The sequence below is a fragment of the Urocitellus parryii genome, chromosome 1 (genome assembly GCF_045843805.1).
Source record: "Urocitellus parryii isolate mUroPar1 chromosome 1, mUroPar1.hap1, whole genome shotgun sequence".
Classification (NCBI taxonomy): Eukaryota; Metazoa; Chordata; class Mammalia; order Rodentia; family Sciuridae; genus Urocitellus; species Urocitellus parryii.
This window is the reverse complement of record NC_135531.1, coordinates 154391537-154413293: the sequence shown is the minus strand read 5'-3', so window position 1 is coordinate 154413293 and position 21757 is coordinate 154391537. Positions and strand designations below refer to the sequence as shown.

The 21757-nt window shown below is 46.0% G+C and overlaps 1 protein-coding gene across 4 annotated transcripts in view; it reads right to left on the bottom strand.

Annotated features, from left to right (window-relative positions):
* The window catches only part of Tenm2 (teneurin transmembrane protein 2), an 881534-nt gene that overhangs the window by 109077 nt on the left and 750700 nt on the right, over positions 1-21757 (bottom strand). For 2 of the 4 annotated variants that reach the window (XM_026407438.2, XM_026407441.2), the window contains 3 exons: positions 16171-16365; positions 10581-10781; positions 8668-8880 (listed from right to left, as the gene is read on the bottom strand). In XM_026407438.2, the coding sequence (XP_026263223.2) occupies positions 8668-8880; positions 10581-10781; positions 16171-16365 (609 nt within the window). The remainder of the gene's footprint in view (positions 1-8667; positions 8881-10580; positions 10782-16170; positions 16366-21757) is intronic. The other 2 variants (XM_026407439.2, XM_026407440.2) reach the window with 2 other exon arrangements.

Below are 21757 nucleotides of genomic sequence, written 5' to 3'. Positions count from 1 at the left end.
ACCAAGGCAATCTTTTAAAAAAGAGCTCATGAAATAGCATGCGATCAAAGAAGAGGGTGGAGAAGACAACCCCATTAGGCAAGCAACTTGGGAGGAAATGCAAAATCTGTTTCTTTCATGAACATCTGGGGTATCCTGTGTGGCTCCGGATAACCCAGGAGATGAGCCAGGAATTGCTGAGAATCCCCAGATGTTACACCCAGGTCATGCTCCAAGGAGTTGAGCAATTGCAGCAGGGGAGAAATGAGGGTAATTGGGAGGTTTATGGGGCTGAATAGGGACAGGGAATCAATGATTTTTGAGAAAGCACACATGGTACTTGATGGAGGCAAAGCTGGATTTTTCTATGACGTGTAAAGCCAGTGCAAGTAAATCTTGCATCCTAGATTCACAAGGAATGGGAAAGAATAAGAAAAAAGAGAGAGCAGGACCATGTGTTCTAAGAGGCACTGATTTGGACAGCATCCCAGCTTGAGAAATGCTGAATTCCATCTTAAAGGAGAAGATACCGTCCTCCTAGCTCCTCGGGGGTGTCTGTGATCTCTAGCCTGAGAAATACAGGCTTAAGAGAACCAAAGTTTTATTTCTGTGCAGCAATAGCAGAATTTCCAAATAACACTTCAAAGAGGGATTTTTACCTTTTGAAATATACTTGTTATAAAAATAAAACCCAGAATTGAAACCAAATTCTCATAGGCCCCTTGGCTCTCCCAGATCATGTCTAAGAAGTTGAGTTTTAGAACCTTTGGTCAAAAGAAGCAAATCCTAATTTCACAAGTTTCTATTAGCATAGATATTTGATCCCATGGATAGCTGGGTTATTTGGTAAAAATAAGCAGCTTTAATTCCAGGGGACAAAGGCTGTTTCTGGTTCTCAGATGCAGATGCCAGCAGGTGGCTGAGCAAGCCTCGTTCGCCTTTGTGTGGGAACTGGATAGGGGTGCGATTATTTTTGATATGCCACTAACTACTTGATGGGTCGGAGGCACATTAGGTGGTGGAAGGTATGAGAAAAATTTTAATAAGAATTTTATTTTGAAACTCCTCTTTTGCCCTTCATTTTTTTTTTTTTTTTACATCAGTACTCAATAATGACTGTGATGAGGATGACTTCAGCTCTAACTTCACACTTGGAATAGTGCTAGGTATCCCCATCTTAGGGACAAAGAAACCCAGACACATAAGGTTAGAAAAGCTGCCAAGATCTGAGCTCAGGCAGAGTGACAAGAAAGCTTGTGTCCTTAAGTACTTCATGACACTTGCACTTGTCCCAACCCAAGTGAAGTGAAGGTACATCAACTATTTTAACGTCACTATCTTTATTAAAAAATATACTATAAGCTGGGTGTGGTGGCGCATGCCTGTAATCCCAGCGGCTTGGGAGACTGAGGCAGGAGGATTTCTAGTTCGAAGCCAGCCTCAGCAACTTAGCGAGGTGCTAAGCAACTCAGTGAGACACTGTCTCTAAGTGAAATACAAAATAGGGCTAGGGATGAGGCTCCGTGGTTGAGCAGCTGCCCTGGGTTCAATCCTCAGTACCAAAATAAAATAAAATAAAAATAAAAATAAATAAATAAGTAGATAAAGTGGAGGGCTGATCACCCAACCTATACGAGGAAGGTTTTTAATGCCAAAAGAGTCCCTGGGGATACTGGATATGAATTAGAACAAAGGTGAGCGATAAATGAATAAAATAATAATAAAAAAACACCATTCAAGGACTGTGGATGTGGCTTAGTGGTAGAGTGTTTGCCTAGATGCATGAGGCCCAGGCACTGCAAAAAAGAAGAGGGAAAAGAAGAAAAAAAAATCTACCCTTCACTGCACTCAATAATTTGACGATGCCTCATCAGCTGGGGTAACATTCTGATGTATCTGTCCCTTTAATGTAGTCTTTAGCGTGTGCTAAGGGAGTCTACACTGAAAACCTGTGGTGCAGAAGACAGAAAGGCTCTCAACCCTTGACAGCCTTGGCTGCCTTATAGTGGCCCACGCCTATGATTCTGCATCCAAAGTAATAAAACCCTGGAAATGGACAGGTCCTTAGAGACCATCTCATCCAAGTGTGTTCTAAATTCAGTCAATCACATAGTGCATTTGTGATATTTGCAATATCTGCAGTGTTATTTACTTAATATTTTTCTTTAAATTTACCCAGGCCTAATAATGCTACCCACTTCCACCACATCCCTAAGCAATAACACCTACATAATCATGAATTTGATGTGCTAGTTATAGGTTTTCTTCTTAATACTTACTTTGAAGAGCACTATATAACTATTCAATAAGGTATATTTGTACACCAACGAAAAGCATCTCCTTCTTGCTCATGTCTCATGCCCTAGAAAGCAATTATGTGGTCCAATCTCCTCATTCGACACATGAAGGAATCGAGGTTGGGGAGGCGAGGTGATTTGCTCCAGGGCAGATAGAGTGTGGCAGTCAAGCTCAGAACCCTGGTGTCCCCCTCCGCTGGCCAATCTATTTTTACAAGACTCTATAGGAATCAGATGCTGAATGATGTAAAAGCTGTCCATCACAAATATCTACCAGATCCACCCATCATGGTCCCCCTCTGTCTTCCCTTCTCCTTTAATGTAAATTATTTAGTGTGCATTATAAGATCTGAGAAGCAAGGATGGGAAAGGATGCTAAATCTCTGCAAAAGCTCCAGGGCTGAGCACCCACTGTATACCAGGGCCACCTCGTCCCATCTTTTTCAACAGATCTCATTCTGAACATGCTTTCCTTTATTTGAGTCTGGAATCTTCCTTATGATAATTTCCGTCCACGGGTCTATGTTCTAAGAGTTCCAAACCACGTTTGGCTCCTTGCTTTTGGGAAGTTTTGTATATTTTATATCAAGTTACATAATGAAGCTTTGGGTCAACAAGAAACCACATATGTGATGGTGGTCCTGGATGAGTCTAATGGAGTTTAAAGATCCCTATCATCTTGGTGGCACTGTAGCCATAACCTGTAGCTCTACAGATCACTCCTGTGTTTGTGCTGATGCTGGTACAACAAACCTAGGGTGCTGCCAGCTGTACAAAATCGGGCACCTGCAATGATGGGCAGACAGGGCACAGTGCCAGGTTATGATAATAAACAACTGTGTTGACATGCTTACTACATTACACTTTTTATCATTGTTTCAGAGAGTACTCCAACCTACAAAAACCATGTTCACTGTAAAATAGTTATCTATGTTTCCCCAGCAGCAGCCTCATGAATCTTGTGTCTCCTGCATCTCTTGATGTCACCAGAGGCCACATGGAGTGACTGACCTAGACCACACAGGTTTGAGTAAGTACACTCTTGATGTTCGTCTAAAAACGTGTTTCTCGGGACGCACCTCCATCATTAAGTGATGCATCCATACTCTCAGGAGGTGGCCCTGTCACTGAGGGCTACAAGCTTGTCTGTGACCAGTTCCTCTGAAACTTTAAGGGGGTAGTACAGAGGATGATCTCAGTTTTTGTCTCCCCACTGATCTGAAATGTTGAGAACCCTCCTCTCCTTAATTTTTTTTTGATGGGAACGCATTTCATGAACAGAATTACTAACTCATATAGGAAGCAATTCCCAAAATGCTCCTTTTTCAACTACAGAGTGGTCAAGTCATAAAGTTAGGGGGGAGATTTGTGTCTGACTATTTTTCAGCTGATACTAAAATATTCCTCTTCAATATCCGGAACAAGAGAGCCAACACTTCCGTTGACGAGAATCTCATTACCTACAAAGTCGTTATTTCCTGTCATCTTGTTTTATTTTTTTTTTTTTCACAGTGATGTGAAAATGTATTCCGGTAACTTCTACCTTTCAGTCTTTGTTCTGGGTTTGGACAGGAACCCTTGAACAGACTATCTGATCCAGACTGAAAGAGAATTTCTGGCACATGGGATTCCCGACCTGCACTGAGAAGGCTCGCATTTTGGCCAAATTGTGGGAAGAAATAAAACCAAAAATCATTGTGCTCAAAGTTTGTCTGGAATTTTTAACAGGGAAGGGCTATCACTTCAGGTTTTTACTTTAAAAAAAAAAAAAAGCCCCTGGAGGAACAGGTTAATTAACCAATCAGAGAATGAGGTGCTTCTCCAGACACGGCTCCACAGAGGCTAATTTCATGTCAACTTGATCTCATTGTAGAGTCGAGGAATCTCAAATGTTCAAGGACAATAGCTACAAGAAAAAAAAAATTTCCATAACTTGGAATGAAACTGGAATGAGATGCAGTGGCAGCTGTCCTCGGTCTGGAGCTGGTTAATTTGAACAGCCGTTTCCTTCCCAACCTGGTCCCTGTTGTTCTGAAGCGTTCTCCCTCTTGGACTGTGACCCTGTCTGCTTTTGATGACAATCACTTAATCAGCGCATCAGATTGCCGCACGGCTGGTTTTACCTTGGGTAAAGATTCATTTTCCTTATTAACATCACAAGAACCCATTTCTTTCCCCAACCAATTAAAGAGGAAAAATAGAAGGGCCCGGTGCAATAGAGGGAAAAGAAAACTGTTCCGACTCGTGGCACCTGCTCAGGTCACTCAGCCCCACGTGGCCCTAGGAATCAAGTTGTCACGATTCGGAGACGTGATCAGAGGTCAGGACCACGCAGGCAAAATACACAAGTTGGAATAATGGTGACAGACACTGCTCACTGCCCACATACCAAACAGTTCACCCAGGTTCGGAAGGAGCCAGCGCTGGTTGATCTGGCCTGTGGGTGTGTCAGTGTGCATTACAGAGAGCAGATGTCCCGACAGCCTGTGTTCAGCAGATAATCACAACAGAGCACCAGTAGCATTTAACTTCCCTTCTCTATTCCCTGCTAATACAAAGGTTGACTTCTCCCTTGTATTTCGCCTGACCACTCTGTTGGCAAAATACGTTAGCATCTGCTACATCTATTTATAATAAAAGAGATGCCTGCCAGAGCCTACTGCGGTTCCTAGGGATTCTGACCCAAGAAGAATTCTATGGTTCCTTCATGCTCTGGTGCTATAGCCAATGGATGACTTTTTTATGTTAAATCCTCAACTTTAATAAAGGGTGATGGCAGGTCATAGGCAGGTGGCAGGTGAAACCCATGGTAAGGTCATATTTAAAGAGTAAACCTATTCTGACCACACAATGTGCATTTTGGCTTAATTATAGGAGTAAACAGGACCTAATCCAAGTAATATATTCCAACGATATACATGGATCATGGTCAATTGGGATTCAAAGTATATATCTTATCCATGCAATTCTATAGATTTTAGCCATACCTTTATTGAACTTGTTCGAATGAGATAACACAAGAATCATTGCTTGGTAGAATCAAGTGAGCTGTTAAGTTAGCTCTGATAGTCAACACTGAAATATCATACCTTATATGAAAGTCTGTGGCAAAATTACTAAATTTCCATAGATAAGTAATTTGGTTGCAAGTTTCGGCAATGCACTTGACTAGACATGGCTAGATCCTGGTACTTCAACTTGATGGAGTTTTAGAAGTCCATGCTTTGGGCTCCTCCCTTTCTTCCTACCTATTCTCCTGCTTCCTTCAATATAATAAATGTGATCCACCAATTCTGATGTGAATTGTTCAGTGCACTATTTGCAGTGACCTCAAGAAAACCACCTCACTGTGACCTTTTGAAAAGAGGCCCCAGACAACCTACGTACCCAACACTAATCACTCCTCATTCTGCCTCTCCCCAAACTTCCCGATGCATTATTTACTGACTATGTGCCATTTCATTCTTATTTATTTTCTATTTTCAAAACAGCATTTGAGGCTCTGCTTGGAAAGGACCAAAGAGCCTCCCTTTCCTCTCTGTCAGTATCCCTGAGGAGGAGGCTGATTCTGAGCTTGTAAATGGTGGCATTTACTTTAAATGAAATGACAGGAGTGTCTGTTCCAACTAAAAGACTAAACTCCCCGAAACAGCTCTAGGGCCAGAGGTTGAAAAGCATAAGAAGCAATTATGCGCCTACAAACATCTCTCTAGCTTCCCAATAGCAAGTCTCCCAACCAAGGGATATTTGGCTTTTCTTTTTGCAAAATCTTCAGCGAACAAAAGCAGGAGGAGATGACACATGAGTGACTGATAGAGCCACCGAGCCCTAACTTCTCACAGGGAAGGCTCTAGGGATCCAGATCTTTACAACTTAGGTAGCACAAACTCTAAAGCCACAGGACATCTGAATTTGGAACACGGGACTTCCCCACACCAGCACCCTCTTCATTTTGAGAGCTTCACGTGACATACATTTGCATGTTCTCCGTGTCCCTCAGGAACTCCTGTATGTCAGCTCACAGAGATGTGAAACTTGAGCCTAACACTTCAAGTCACAGAAACACCTTTTTCTAATACTCCTCTCCCCCAGGGCTGGCTCCACAAAGCTCCTGCATTCTCCTGCTGGCCACATCCTCGCCCTTCTCCACTGACACCAAAGCTGTCACCTGCCCATCTCATTTTCAAAGGCCCCAGAGACACCTCCCCTCATCTGTTTTCTGCACTCTGTGGCCTCTGCACCTTCTCTCTTTCTCTCGCCCCTGACAGCCTTCAAGCCTCCGCGGGTGCCCCTTCCAACCTGCCTCCCTCGTCTCCCTTCTGTCCATCTGCACTTGAGCTGTCCTCTTTCAGGGCTCAGCTCTTTTTCTGCAAAGGGCCAGACGACAACTGGCTTGGTGGGCCATGGAAAGGGTGCCAAACCGAAGCACCAGGCTGACAGGACGCCAGCAGGTGGACGTGGCGGTCCTCTACCGACACTTTGCTTATGGACACTGACATTTGAGTTTCACAGAACTGTCGCATCATGAAATATTTTTTCTTGGATTTGTCAACCCCTCAAACATGTAAAAACAATTCTTAGCTTATGAGCGATAGAAGAAGAGGCAGCAGGCCAGGTTTGGCTTCCGGGCTACGGTTGGCCCACCCCTGCCCTAATCCATCTGGACTCCCCTCTTGTGAACCATTTGCAGGGTAAGGACAGGTTATTATAGGTAGGGGAGAGCCATCAGGAATCACTGTGGGGACACTAACCCTGCTGTTCCCCCTAACTCCCAGATGTGGTGACAGGGGACCAAAGGGATGAGATGTTGGATTGTATGAATGGGGAGAAAGTAGGATTCGCTACCTTAAGGTTGTGGGTTGGCAAGAGCTTTGGAGTGGGCGGGGGGGATAGAGGCCAGAGGGGAGATGGGGGTGAGGAAAGGTCTTTATTTAAATCACTGCACATGCAAAAGCACATCAAGAGGAACACCCCTGAGGAGTGCCAGCTATTGTCAGAGCTCTCTTGGTCTTGGACTGTGCCTCCCTCCCTGAAAGTCCTGTGAATTGTCCCTCTGCAGGGGACTGAAGATGAGAGAGGCTGCAGGGGAAGCAGGGCCTGGAGCGTCATTGAGAGATTGCAAAAACAATTCACTGCCAACAGACTGTCCCAGCAGGGTCCCAGTGCTATGGTCGTGGGCCTGATTGGCACGCTGCCCCTCGGACGTCCAATTAGATGGAACTGGGGGAAATCAAATGCAGAGTCAATTCACTTTATCTCTGCTTCACCACCCAAATGAACAGCATGGGAAACTGAGTCTGATCTTATCAGTCAGCGCTGGGCAAGTGCCTCCCCCTGGGTCTCTCTCTAGGTAGACCAAGCTCTGCAGGGAGTTCTGGGCGAGGATAGAGGGGAGGGTCCAAACTGGATGGTCGGAATCAAAAGTAATGTCAAGGGGCTAACACTAGTTGATTGAAAACTTCCCCAAGAGTTTCCACACAGGTAAGTGGATTAGCCACTTGGCATGAAATGGATCGTAGGACTGACCTAATTAAACACCAATAGTAAAAAATAGAGGTAAAATGACATTCAGGTTCACAGCTTTGTCATCCTAACTGTCTGAGAGAGGTGGAGAGCCATAAAGCAGAGGCTTCTCCTAAAGGGAGATTTAGCTACATTCAAACCAGTAGTGACCTCCTAAAACCACAATCATGGCAAAAACCAAACAAAACTAAAAATGACGAAACTTCGAAACTACTACTTCTTGCTAAAGAACCTGATCTTTAAAAAAAATATTCTTGGTCAAGAAACTTACATGTAAGGGTCTGGCCAAAGAGTGAAATGGGACCAGTGGAGGAGACATTTGCTGGTGGGGGTGCTGATGGGAGGCCAGGAGCCCCACCACACAGCCCTACATGGCAAGAGGACGCCCATATCCCTGATGGGGCCCCTTGGTTACCAGGGGACCTGAGAGTCCTGCCAGCATCTAGCCTGTCTAAAGTAAGTGTGTTCACATTGTTGCCAGCCAGCAATGATCCAGGGATCCAGCCAGCTGGGAGACCATTTGGAAAGGCAAGACTTGTAGACCACAGTGATTTGGGATGCTTGCAGTCTCCAGGCGCTGACCATTTCCCATGCGTGTGCATTTCTCCCTCCCCAAGATAGGGAATTGGGATTTTTTTTTTTTTTTTTTTAAATCTGGACTGGTCCCTTTATTCCCAACCTGGGATCTTTGAAAGAAGGAAAAGCCTTTTCCAGTGAGGGACCCTGCTTTTCCCTTTCTCTGTCCCCGTGGAGATTTGGAGAGGCAGCAGGAATGTGGGAGAGCACTCGTGTCCCTGGGGGAACAGCCAGTTGCAATGCACGACCGTCACTATAGATCTACGATTTATGAAAATAAAGCAATATGTGCCTGTTTCGGTGCCTGCCGTTTGCCTACCAATGGTGCAGTGTTCACCATTCCAGCCCTCTCGGCATTCACATTTGCCATCTTTACAGGTCCCGTGCTCAATGCAGCGGGGGTGGCACACGCGCTGGTCGCAAGCTGCGCCTGTCCAGCCCTCTTCACAGCGGCAGGCTCCCCCGATGCAGACGCCGTGAGTACCACAGTCTACTGAGCACACTTCTGGAAGAAAAACAATGATTACAGCTCAACACAGCAGCTGGCGAAACCCTTCAGGGAAGCCAGACCACATACATCTGGGCCCCCGGAGCAGGCCCTGAGGCCCAGCAGCTATGACACCTTGGGAAGCCTGTGTGTCCGCTGGCTGGGGATTAATCGCTGTTAGGAGTAGTCTAGAGTAGTGGTTCTCCAAGTGTGGTCCCTGGACCAGCAGCATCCCCATCACCTGGGAATCTATTAGAAATGCAAACTCTTGTGCCCGGGTTGGACCACGTGAAGGAGGAACTCTGGGAGTGGGGCTTACAAGTTCATCTTACCAAGTCCTCTGGGAGGGTTAGGTACTGGTGAGTGACAGCTCTCTTCTGGAGATGGAAAACTGTCCCTAGAGGAGGCCAGGGGGTTCCGCTTGGCAAAGCTAGCCAGAGGTACACACCTGAAAAGGGGTCTGGTAGATCCTGACTCCCTAGCCAGATGGACCTCTTCTTCCCTTGAACTGCCCAGGCCCCTGTGGCCTGTCGGGGACCCTTCTGCTCCATCCCTACGATGACCGCAGACCCCTGCATTCCCCACGGCACCTGGCGGCAATGCTGACCGCCATAACCATGCTGCACTTCAACAGCCTCTTTCTCGAAGGAGCTCAAAGTCTTTTGTGGTTGGGAAGGAGACAGACAGACAGATATGCACTCTCTGGTGTTCCAGACCTCTCACGCGAGGACAAGCACGTGCCAGACATCCATCCTTACAACAGTCTACTGGGAGGGGGGGGGGTGTGGCTTGTCATGCCAGGGGAGGGGGGGATAGACCAGGGGCGGTCGGTGACTCACTCAAAGTCACACAGCGTGTCTGTGGCAGAGCTGGGCCTTGCGTCTAGGACTCTCGCCTCCCCCATCCTCTGCAGAGACTCAAAGAAGCCAGAGTCGAGGGGTCTGAGAACACATCCCAAAATAGCCCATTTTGAACTGACTCTCCCTTTTTTTTTTTCCCTTTTTGGAATGAAATATTCATTTCTTTCCCATTGTGGAGAACGCCTCACACATCTTCCTCTCCTGATTGCCATGGCAATCTGACAGCTGTCTCTCTACCCAGAGGAAGGGGCGGCAAGACGATGGCTCCCTGGATGTGGGGGTGGGGGGGCTCATCCGTGTGAACCCAGCCTTTCTCAGGGAGGCTGGGGCCGGCGTGAACTGTTGAACTGTTCCCTCTCTAAGGTCACTTGGGAGGTAAGATGTGTACTCTTAATTTTAGGAAAATAAAGTGTACAGCGCAACTTCATTATTTTCCCCGTCACCGGAGTATTATGGAGCTCTCTAATGTGTTCACACAGCACCCCGAGGGAGCCTCTCTTCTGTTTTATAGGACGTTCTATTCGGTTTGTCTGGGGCTGAATTGTTGTTTTGTTCTCTGGTTCCTTTAGGGAGTGTACACAAGTCTATAATGCAAATGGAAGCATCCCTCCCGGGCCCCTCATCCACTCTTGGTGAGGGAACCTACCAGGCCCCAGAACCAGCGCGGTGTTTTTCTCCTTGTTTCTCAAAGACCACAAACTCCGTCGCTAAGGAGAGGAGTGAGAACGGCACTGTACGATTGGCCCAAGTCCCTCCATCCCCAGCTAGTGTGAAGAGGAGAGGGCCATCCGTCTGGGCACGGGACGGCACCCCTGGGCACGAGCGTTGGGAGACCGTGGAGAAAACCTTTTGGCTTACCAACGGAGCAGTCGGGACCCATCCAGTTGGGATCACAGCTGCAGAGGCCTGAGTCGGGGAGGTACGTGCCGTGGCCACTGCACTGGTCTGGGCACTGAACCCTTGCCAGCTCACAGTTGAGACCGCCCCAGCCAGGGCTGCAAAGGCACTCTCCATTCACACAGACCCCGTGGCTGGAGCAGGTGGGATCCAGGCAATCCACTGAGAAGAAAAAAACAAAGGAAAAGTACTCATCACTCATGGGGGATGGGCCATGGGGCAATCTCCAATTTGGAGAGGATGCAAGAGAACAAAGAATTAGGAGACTCCTGTAAGTTCCGAGGTGTGTCATTCAACCTTTGGAACTTTGTCTTCACAAACCTTCGTACCCTGACGGTGCTGACCTGGAAATGAGCATGCTCCCAATTTCTCTGCACGTTTGGCCAAATCCAACACTCCTCTTGCTAAGCGGGGAAAGGAGAGGCTCCCTCTAACCTCACTAACCTTTGGCTTCCAAAGGGAACACAAGACTCAAAAGAAAACCCATGAAACTCATAAATGAGTCACTCTCCATCTTAGGCTTCACTTAGGCTGAATCTATAATTAGATTCTTGGGGCACACACATGCTGAAGGGTTAGTGAAGGTGCTGGCGTGGAATGGATCCAGATAGGGTGGCCCTCCTACCAGAAATCATGGGTGGACTGGAAGGAGAGTTTTTTTGGTGGGGGCACTAGCCCTCCACCAGCTAGTCGGACAAGTAAAAGCGTCAGATTCTGAACACTGCCATTCTTGCCAGTTTCCTGGTCTATTCTTTGCCCCTCCTAATAGTCAGCGTGGCTAGACATCCAGGAGGTCACTTAAAGGAGATTGCCCAGGAACCCACTCAGGCCAATTCTTGAGGACAGAGCTTTGGCAGGAGCATGTGATCCAAGCCGTGGGCCTCCACCGGGCCTGAAGGCTTTATCCAGATAGGACGGCATCCTTAGGTATTCCTAGGACAAGATGTCTCGGTGATTGGAGGAGAAAGATCTGCATAACATGGGATTTGGATGAGGAGCTGTGCTGTAGAGGGGGCTCAGATGCTACCTTGTGGATCAGAGACACAGGGAAGGCTCATCACCTTATTTGACTAAGACTTACACAACTGTGACTTTAACAGCTTTGAAGTCAGGCCTGTTGGCCTAAATCAAAGCAATGTGTCTGCCATCACCCAGGAGGCCCAGCCAGCCTGAGACCACTTTAAGTTCTTTTCTTCAGGTATTGTGGAGCTCGCTGAATGTGTGTGTGCCACCTTGTGGTTCAAACACTCAGACAAGATTTTGTCTTTCCTCCTTGCCCAACGCCAAGATTGAAATATGCAAGACGTTTGGTCTCTAAATAATTCACCGTTACATCAGGATGACGACCCGAGGGATCCAGCTTCTTGTAGGGTGGATTATGACATTGCTCATCGTGGTTGTCTTTTCTTTCTCATTTAGCACAAAAATTTACAGTGTGTTTTAATATGGAGAATACCTGGACTCTAAATATGACATTATTTAAATTCCCCATGCCACAATCCAAATAGATAGTCCTGGGGGATGTCAGACTTGAGGAGTTTGGATTTATTAAAAATCACAACAGTTCATGAAGCTTCCAATGAGCCCCCTTCTCTTGAGCAAAAACAGTAATTTTCAGTATTAAGAGATGTTTCTCAGGATCCCCTTTGGATATTTTCAGGGAGATAGTATTAGTGGATGTTAGTTCCAAACTGTTTGGGCCATGGGAAAAACAATGACTTTTCTTCCCAGAAAGGTGAATTTCAGGGATTTATTGTTAGTTGGAGATGCTTATGATGATGTTACTTAATCTTGTTAACAATCACTTTGGAGTTGAATTCACTGCCTTGGGAAATATAACTCCTGACAATATAAACCCTGCCGATGCTTTCTAATCTGCTCTACTGAGGGTGGTGGAACTCGCCTGCATATAATGGTGAGCGGACAGGTGGAAACACAGAAGATCTTACAAGGGAGCTGGGCAGCACCTGCGGGGTCTCATGCCTGGTGCAATTCAGAGAGCAGCACGTGTTCAACCCACTATCACTGCAGAGTTTGCTGTGAGCTCTCCTCACCGGCAGGACCAACTTCCAGTGTGAAGGGCGGATTAGCAAGAGAAATGGTGCCCTTTTTTGCTTTTAGAAATAGTTTGTATTTTGGGATCTGCAAAACATGAGCTCATTCATTCAGCACCAGTGATGTTTGTATTTTTCTCATAAAGGAAATCCCCCAATTCCAGTTTTTCTTTACTTGGTTCCTATATCTGACAATACAAAGTCAAAATATACACAAAAATATCGTGTTTGTTATTGCCTCAAAAATTCCTCTCAACCTATAATTAGCCATTTAAAATGTTTGGTAGGATACAAACAGTTAGAAACTTTCAAAAAATATATCATAATCTTTTTCTTAAAAGGATAAAATAATAAAAAGGAATATACCAAAGACAGAACGAGAGAGAGAGAGAGAGAGAGAGAGCGAGCGAGCGAGAGAGGCAGAGAGAGAGAGAGTGAGAGAGGCATTTTTCTTCCAGATAAATTAGCTCTCTCTTTTCTATGCTGAATTATGGTATGAAGAAAGCAGGAAAATCCACTGAGATTTATTAGCCCAGTACTAGAATGTCATCAAAAGAACCATTTATAGTATCTAGAAATATGAGCTAACCCTTTCTCTGGTCAGCGATACCAGTAAATATGCCCTTAGTGCTATATAATTACAGTAGCTGATGGAATAACTAAATTCAAACTTGAAGAGAAGCAGTTTCACTATGAATTTTAAATTTAGTTCCAATTTCATAAGATGGTCTTGTGGCCACGTCCTTAGAGTCTTTAGCAGGCAGAAGGGACTATGGCATTTCACGAAGCCTTATAAATAGAGACAGTGCTACACTTAAAAGCGGGGTAGTAGCCTTCAACTAGCTAAGTACCCTGTGCCTCGAGACGCCAGCCCCCTGGCAGCTGAAATCATTAGAACTCATTTAGTCTTGGGTTCTCTGTGGGTTTGGCAAAAAAGGGTTATGAATGCAATTTCTATCCCTAAGGATGAAAAAGGAGGTCAAGGAGTTTTACAAACAATATGTACTATAACCCCCTGAAGAACCATGAATTACATTTATGAAGTTAAATGTCATTGAAAAATGACTCAACCATGAAACTGACATGGGAACATGGCTGACTTCAACTAATATGTCAATTCCTCTCTCATCACCTGCCCACTCCCCCAGACGTCACCCAACACGTCCTTTTATTTTCTTGTGCAAATTTGTTAATAGCACAACCGTGTTTATGCAGCAGGAGTGGAGGATGGCAACTATTGATTTTGTTGCCTTGGCCATTTCAGGTAAATTGTTTGAACGTTATGACTATGATGAATATTAGGAATAAAAAGCTAAATGGAAGAAAAAGTGCTGATCCCGACTTTCTGATTCCATTTCCTATTTTGAAAACAGCATATGAATCACCTCGGCTCATTCTTTCTGGGTAGCAGAAATCAATAGGGGAAATTTCACAGTTTCATAAGGTTCCACGTGGCTTGCTTGTTTTGTTGGGTGCTTAATTCGCTCTGAACATTTAAATAAGGCTGGCTGGAGAGTGAGGAAGTTGAAGAACCACTTGATATTCCACTCATACAGATGTGCGCAATCTTTCCTGGAGAGAAAAACCCTCAGACGGCAGTGTTATTGCTCCAACTCTCTCCTACCAATGATGTATGCAGAAGGTCGCTGTGACCTTTCTCGTCACATCGTTGGCCTGTCCCATGTTTTCAGAGAATGCAACTTCGCCTCGTACAATCCATTTATCTTTAAGAACTTTCACCTTTCAAGCAGGGTTATTAAATCAGTATTTTCTCCACCCAGGCTCCCCAATTTGGTTTTATGATACAAACACGGGGAGGTTACCTTTTGTTATAGAGGAGGAAATAGAGAAATCGAGAGAGGGAAGTCCTGGGAGTCAGGCTCTGGGACCCTGGTAAGGACCTGGCTGTTAATATGTGGAGGAAATATTAGGAGAAGTGTGCCTTAGGAGCTCTTGGCAGCCACAGTTCTTAAAATTGTGAAATGGGGGCTTTCACCAGTGTGGGCCTATCTAAAGATCAGATAGGCACAGTCCCTACTGTGTGGTGAGGCTGCTATGGTGATGTATGTTGTATAGCATGTAGGCAAGCCATACACTAATGGAATGGAAGAGTGGACCCACTGGCCTAAAGAACCACAGAATCCTGCAACCCCTCATTATAAGCTCATCCTCTAGAAGCTCAAAGAATCGGGGAAGATTGCAACTAACAGGATTTTTTTTGGGCGGGACATCCTGGGTGGTCATCTCAAGCCACCTCATGTGGAACAGGGGTGGCTCTGGATTGTCTTTTGGTTTGATGGGTGAGTTGACACTGTGTTTGTAATACACAGTGGAGGCAAAAGAGGGCTGTTTGAATGCACAGGGCCACTTCTCCAGGGGATGGACTTAGCAGAAGGATATCAACTGGGAGACAACTGACCCAATTCAAAGGCTGGGGAGACAATAAGGCGGGGAGAGAACCTAAGTTTTTACCTTTCTACCCAGGGTGGTTGATTCTTTATTTGGGAGAAGCCATAGGTGGGCAATTAGAGACCATGTTCGAGAAGGGTGTAGGCAGCTGAGCTTCCTGCCTCATTGGCTCCAGGACTTGGTCTCATCACCTTGGCACTGGAAGAACTCTCCCGAAAGACCCAACCAGAGTCATTAGAACTAGTTAGAGCTGATTTCTAAATTCTAACCTGTTCCCATGCTCCCTCCCCATTTCCCCCTCTTCTGATCTCCAAGCCTGATCTTGGACTGTGTTTTGTCGGATCAGCTTCAGTTTATGACATCCCTGATTTCTCCCCAGGAGGGCTGGAGGCCTTTAAACGCAGGCGATCGTGAGCTCCTCGGAATTCATGAGATCCCAGCCCTCTTGCCGCACAGCCTCTCCCCTCTAGCTCTGTGTGATTGTGGGTAACTGGAGTAGTCTGCCCCACATGGTGTCTCTGAATGACCTGGATACCGGTAGCCTTTCGAACCAGCCTGCTTTCTACCTGATATTAATTTTTGTTGAAATATTTACCCAGAAGAATATGGACTTTAGATTACAAGAACAAATGACAATGGCAAACCCCAAAAATCAGCTTTGAGGAAGGCGGGGGTGGGGGGGGGGCGCAGGAATTCTCTGGATAGCTTTAGTAATTTCCAATTCAGGAGACTTCAAATAAAATAAAAGAGGGAAGAAGATAGGAGGAGGCAAAGGAAGAAAAAGTGAAAAGAAGAAGGAAGAGGAGGAGGAGGAGGAGGAGGAGGACAGAAAACTGGAAGACAAAGGGCAATTTAAGAGAAAAACGAAGGAGCTACTGCCTGTAGAAGAGGGTAAAACAAGATTTTCCTTCTAGAACCATCTCCATAAGCCTTTCAGTTCTACAGCTAAAGAAGTTGCTCAAAGCTTTTAAGTTGGTTTTTTTTCTTTCAAAAGGCTAAGGCTTCTTTTGCAAAACAGGGAGCCTGGGCTCCTTGGCCAAGGGTCAGGCTGTGTGTCACCCCACCGCTGCCCTGGGCCCACCACTCACCTTCCTCACAGTGCTCCCCTTTGTAGCCTGCGGAGCACACGCAGTTGCCCTCAATGCAGGAGCCGTGGCCCCCACAGGTGGGGTCAATGCACTGGTTCATAGGCACGTCACACTCGGCGCCTTTCCAGCCGCTGTAGCACTGGCACGTTCCTTTCGAATACTGTCCGTTCCCACTGCACAGGACGGGGCAGGCGGCTGTGGAAACCAAAGACAGAACACCAGGTCAGAGGGGCCGCCATCCGCAGGGCTGTGTCAAGTCTAAGGAGGGAGAGCTTGTCTGGCACTGTGTCTTGCTTACAACTTTGTGGGCCAGCGACTGTGGCCAAGGAGGTACAGGTCCACCTTCAGATAGATAGCACGATGCTAGATGCTATTGACTCCAGCGGCTGCCAACACTGACTGCACCCGGCAGGTACGAATCTTGACTTGGGCGACAGAGTCACTGTCTGAGTGGAGGCTGTATTCAGGATCTCAGTTTGCAGAGGAGGCTCAGCCCAGTGAAGTCTCTCACCCCTTGAATAGAGCTTGAGGGTCCCAATGGAAACCAGTTTGGCCTCCTCCAAAGCTGTGCCCTTACCAAAGCTACCCTGACTTCCTCTTGTTATTGTTGTTGGCCTGGGGATCAGAATCCATTCTGCTAATTATTTCACCCTCAGATCCTTTGTGACAAGCTGATGTGATGGGACACATTGGAGTCAGGAGATCTCTCTGTGCCTTGGTTTCTTACTTACACCTTGAAGAAATCACTGTGCCTACTTTAAAGAGCAGCAGGTGCACTGAGGTATAAAGATAAAATACACCTGGACTATTCAAAAGGGGTAGGGGAGGGCAGGAAGACAGGAAATGTCAAGCAGTTCACCTCCGTGTCTGTCAATGGGAAAGATTGAAATATCGGCAGGGACTGTCTGGGATGAGATGACTGACACTTCTCAGCAGTTTGGCCTCAATTGTGCCAAACCCCCTCTCCCCTTTGGAATTGATCAGGATGGGACTTCAGTGGTCTCAGTTTTTAAAGAATCTACATTTCCAAACTGCCTTCTTATTTGCGGATAAAATGGGAACACTTCTCTGGCAACAGCACCAGCCTCAGAAAGAGACCTTTAGGAATCATGTTTTAGGACTCCTGTGATTTTAACCACAGGCTCCTAGAACTCTATAGTCGTGTACACACACACACACACACACACACACACACACACAACCAGGCCATCTCTGGGACAGGAGGACACCGCAGGTCCATCCAACTCACATCTGTGTCAACTGACCCATGGCCTTGTTCATCCCTTTTGTGTAGTTATATTCTTGTTAACTTTTCCCCCTGAGTCTAACTTCACCAGATCTTGTAAGCTGCTTGAGGACAGCAGCTAAGTTACCCCTGGTGTCCTCCTATCAGCTGTGTGTTCATCACTGTGGGCTTGACTGGGTTAATATCTCTCCCTAGGTTCTCGGTGTGCAAGGGACGCCCCAGGATTTATGAGCAGGCACTACATAGTCGTTTATGGAAGATAGGGCTTTACAGATTCTGGAGAGGTTCTCATGCCGTCTTTTCCTGGAAAAGTGCATGTTTTACCTTAACTGCAAACTGAGCTGGAAGTAAAAACATCTCAACAGTTGGCTTATAATTGAGGAGATAGTTCCCTCCCAAATGCTTCATAATGGGACAGCTGTGAAAAACACCAGGGGCACTATTTCCAGGAGAATTCTCACCCTTATGAATCTATCAGAGGAGAAGAATGAGCTTATAAATGGAAGCATCAGAGGGACTTGCATTCACCTGGACCATAACTGCGAGGAGCATGTTTCTAATTCAGGATGCTGAAGCAGAGGGTTCTGCACAGTTACTAGGGACACTGACCATCTATGAGAGGATAGAGGAAAGAGCCTTGAATCCAGGGTGCCCAAGGTTCAAATCGGGCACTGTGCAAAATATGAATTAACATGAAACATTTTTTGAAGTTTTGACGGGGATTTGAAGACAAAGTCAGCTTGTTCCATGTCAGTTCCTCATGGGAATCATGCTAAGCTCAAAGTCTGGGAGGTCTATGTGAGCAACACGGACTCCTGTTCTCCATGCCTGTACCACTGCAGACATCACTAATCGATCATGGCATCTTGCCCTCTTGAGCCTACACAGAGCTTCAAAACCCTCAGTGCCGTGCTCAGGCTGAAACCTGCAAGCAGGCAGAATTGGCATTCAAGAGAAAATCTACTTGTCATTTTTGATCTGGGTAATGCTGACGGTATCTCCTGGTGGGAAGACTAGAATCTGCATTATGTCTTGCCTGTCTCCACTCTCCCACACTGAAACAAGGCAGTGAGAAACGTGGCCACAAACGTGAGTGGATCAGCTTCTGAGGGCCATCTTTGACTTGAGGGACACATACTGCAGGAGCTGTCAAGGATGGCAGAGGAAGTCACATCTAATCACCACCCCTGTCTCCTACTGCACCCTTCTTCATCCCAGTAGGTGGAGGAGGGTAGAGAGTAGGAGCAAATAATTATCTATATTAGTTGACAAAATGGGATTATTTACTTTATTCAGGATGAAACTCTTCTTTGGCATAAACTCCAAGTGATAAGAAAAAAAAAAGAATTGTCTAGAAGGTAAGAATGGGTTTTATTCAAAATCAGATACTTGGGAAACCAGATATAAAGTGTGACCTACTTAGATTACTCAGGGAAAAAAACGGAAAATAGTCAGGTTGGAGAGTTCTCCGCATTTCTAAATGCAGCCTTTTTTCAATATGTTTGCTGCATGCCTGCTGGGAGTGTGGTCCGAGATGCACAGCACTGTGATGTTTGCTGGCACTGGATGGGCTGGGCTGACAGCAAAATCAGAAGGCGGGCTTATAAGAAGACCGGAGCTCCAGCATATTTTTTGCCATGAGGCAGAGTGCACATGAATGCCAGGTGAGCGCCCTCCAGTGGTCACTGGGCTGTCTGCATGGAAGCACCTAAGTACCTTCCCTCTGGGTAACAGACTCATTCTCAGATATAACTCAATCCAGAGCATCCCTGTACCTAAGGCTGGGACTCTTTCACATTGAGAGGCTGCATGTAAAGGGGAGCCTCCTGTATTAGTTGACTCTTCTGATACTTTCACAACCATGCAATCTACTTTATTTTTTATGACAGGTTATCAAAAGATAACTCTGACTCTATACCTTGCCAAGAAGTAAAACAAAGCAGAAGTGAAAAGAGCAAGGGTGTCGGTGCTACAAAGATATGGGTCCAGTCCCCAGCCTGTCGTTCTTCCAAACGTGGGATTTTAGCAAGATGACTGAACTCCTTACCTACTCAATTTCCCCTCTAATTTTTTTTTTCTCTCAGCGTTGATGGGACTATTAAGTGAGATAATATGTGCAATGACTCAAAGCAGGAGCTGGCACCTGCTAGACAATTAACCGATGCTCCTTCATGAAATTCCAAAACAAATCCCGACTTGAAGGGTTAACAAGAAATGCAGTATGTTTCAAGCACACGTGTGCATGCACACAACACCACTGCCGGAAAAGCACCAGATAATATTAAAAGAGTTCATCAGTTTCTCCCCCTCGTCCTCTCTGGTGGTGGGTGGGCACCAGTTTGGATTGGCCAGGAACCACATGCAAAGTGTTTTCTCTCGAGCTCGCTCTCTCTCTCTCTCCTCTCTCTCTGATTCCTAAGGCTTGCGAGAGTAGAACATTGTGCATTCAAGCTTCTATTTGAAATTAATTAAAATGTTTGTACAAATTGACTATTCCTGTTTTACTAAATCTAGTAAATGGAAGCTTTAAGACTCCCGCAGAAGAAAAATAAATTACCGCTGCCACTAACGACTGACAAGTTAACAGGCGGATGACAAAAAAATGACACAATTTAGATTCACCTAAATGGTGTGAAGCTCATTTTAATGATCAAGCAAGAGCTCCCCCTCCCCAAGTTCTCGGGAAGGGAGGGGACGATTTTTCAGGGGTGTTTACTCGGCAGGAACACGGGACTCACTGCTCAGAGCCGCTGTTTTTGGAGAGACAAATCCTTCCTACGTGGAGCTTGGGGTAGTGAGAACACCTGCAGGAAACGCAAAGGCTGCCGGGGAGGCTCCGCTAGGAAAGCAGGAGAGGAACCTGCAGGGTGACAAACCGCTGTGGGCGGGGCTGGTTGAGAAGAGGGGATCCTTTAGAAGTTATTTGAAAATGGACTCAAAACCCCTGTAGAAAAGAGACGTGAGAACGTTCTAACTGAACCTCATACTCCAGGTAAATCGTCAAGATGGCAGTAACACCTGATTGCCTCACATACCAGGAAGTCACCGAACACCGATGAGCAGCAACCCCATAGGGTGTTTGTTAGCTGGGCGAGGTGACAGGGGACAGCAACGGGAGACAGAAGTCTCCGCCCCCACCCCAAAGCAATCCAGGTGTGCCATGGGGGCCTCAGGGGCCAGACAATCAAAACTCAGGGCTCCCAGCACCACAGCTGGATCTCCTTTTTCTTTCAGCGTTGTGGACTTAACTTCAGTGCTGAGCACAACAGTGTTAGGAAAGGACAGTGTCACTTCTAGCCAGATCCCTGCAATTGACAATTCATTTGGTAGGTAATTAAATTTGTCCTACTGTACCCTGAACTCAAAAATAAATTCCATGCAGAGATCTAAAGAGGAGAGGAAAAAAAAAACCCTATAAAAATATTAGGAAAATAGTGAAGACTAATTTTATTTTCTTGGGTGAGAGATGCTAAGACATAGATTCCAGAAATTCTGAAGAAGAGTGATCAGATCTGATTACATAGAATTTAAATCTTCTGTTTGACAAAGGATACTCGAAAAAGAAAATTAAGTTACAGATAACACTGGGAAGAAATATTTGAAACGTGTTTGACAAAATAAAGTTGGCTATGCAATACAGAAGCAGCTCTTATAAATCAATAAAAAGGGAACAAAGGAGTGAAAACCTGGGCAAAGGACATCAGAAGTGATATAGATTGCCAACAAAAGTATGACCAGATATTCAGATTCATTAACAACTAAGTGAGTGCAGATAAAAATAGGGAGATGTAATTCTTGGCTTATTCTATTGGGGGAAAAAAAAATTAAAAGGCTGCTCACCTCAGTGCTACCATGGCTGAAGGGGAAGCAGGCTCTGTCAAGTACACTGGTAGGGCCAGAAATCCTATGTGAATTTCAGGGAGATAATTTGTCACTTTATGGACAACTGCTTGGCCGCCCTGCCTGACCAGGAAGCCCGTGGAACTCGGTGCCTGCTACAGTTTCTCTCCCTACTAAATGGGCAGAACAGCAAAGGATGGTTCAAGTAAGGAGGAGGAGGGGAGAAGTTGGAAGGCAGACTGAAGGAGTGCTTATGAAAGTTCAATGCAAAGATCACTTGTCCTTCTGACTGCCATGGCCACCTCCAACCTGATTCCCGCCCCGCCCCACCTTCCAGCCCAGAATACTCAGACGGTGGCAAGATCCAACAGGACCCTTGTAAAGACAGGAATCCAGAAGGTCCCTTCTGGCTGACAGGGTCAGAGTCCCCCCGCTCAGAGGGCCCAAGTTCAGGTGCACCAACTTCCTCCTCCTCCTCCTCGTTCTGTCAAATGGCACATT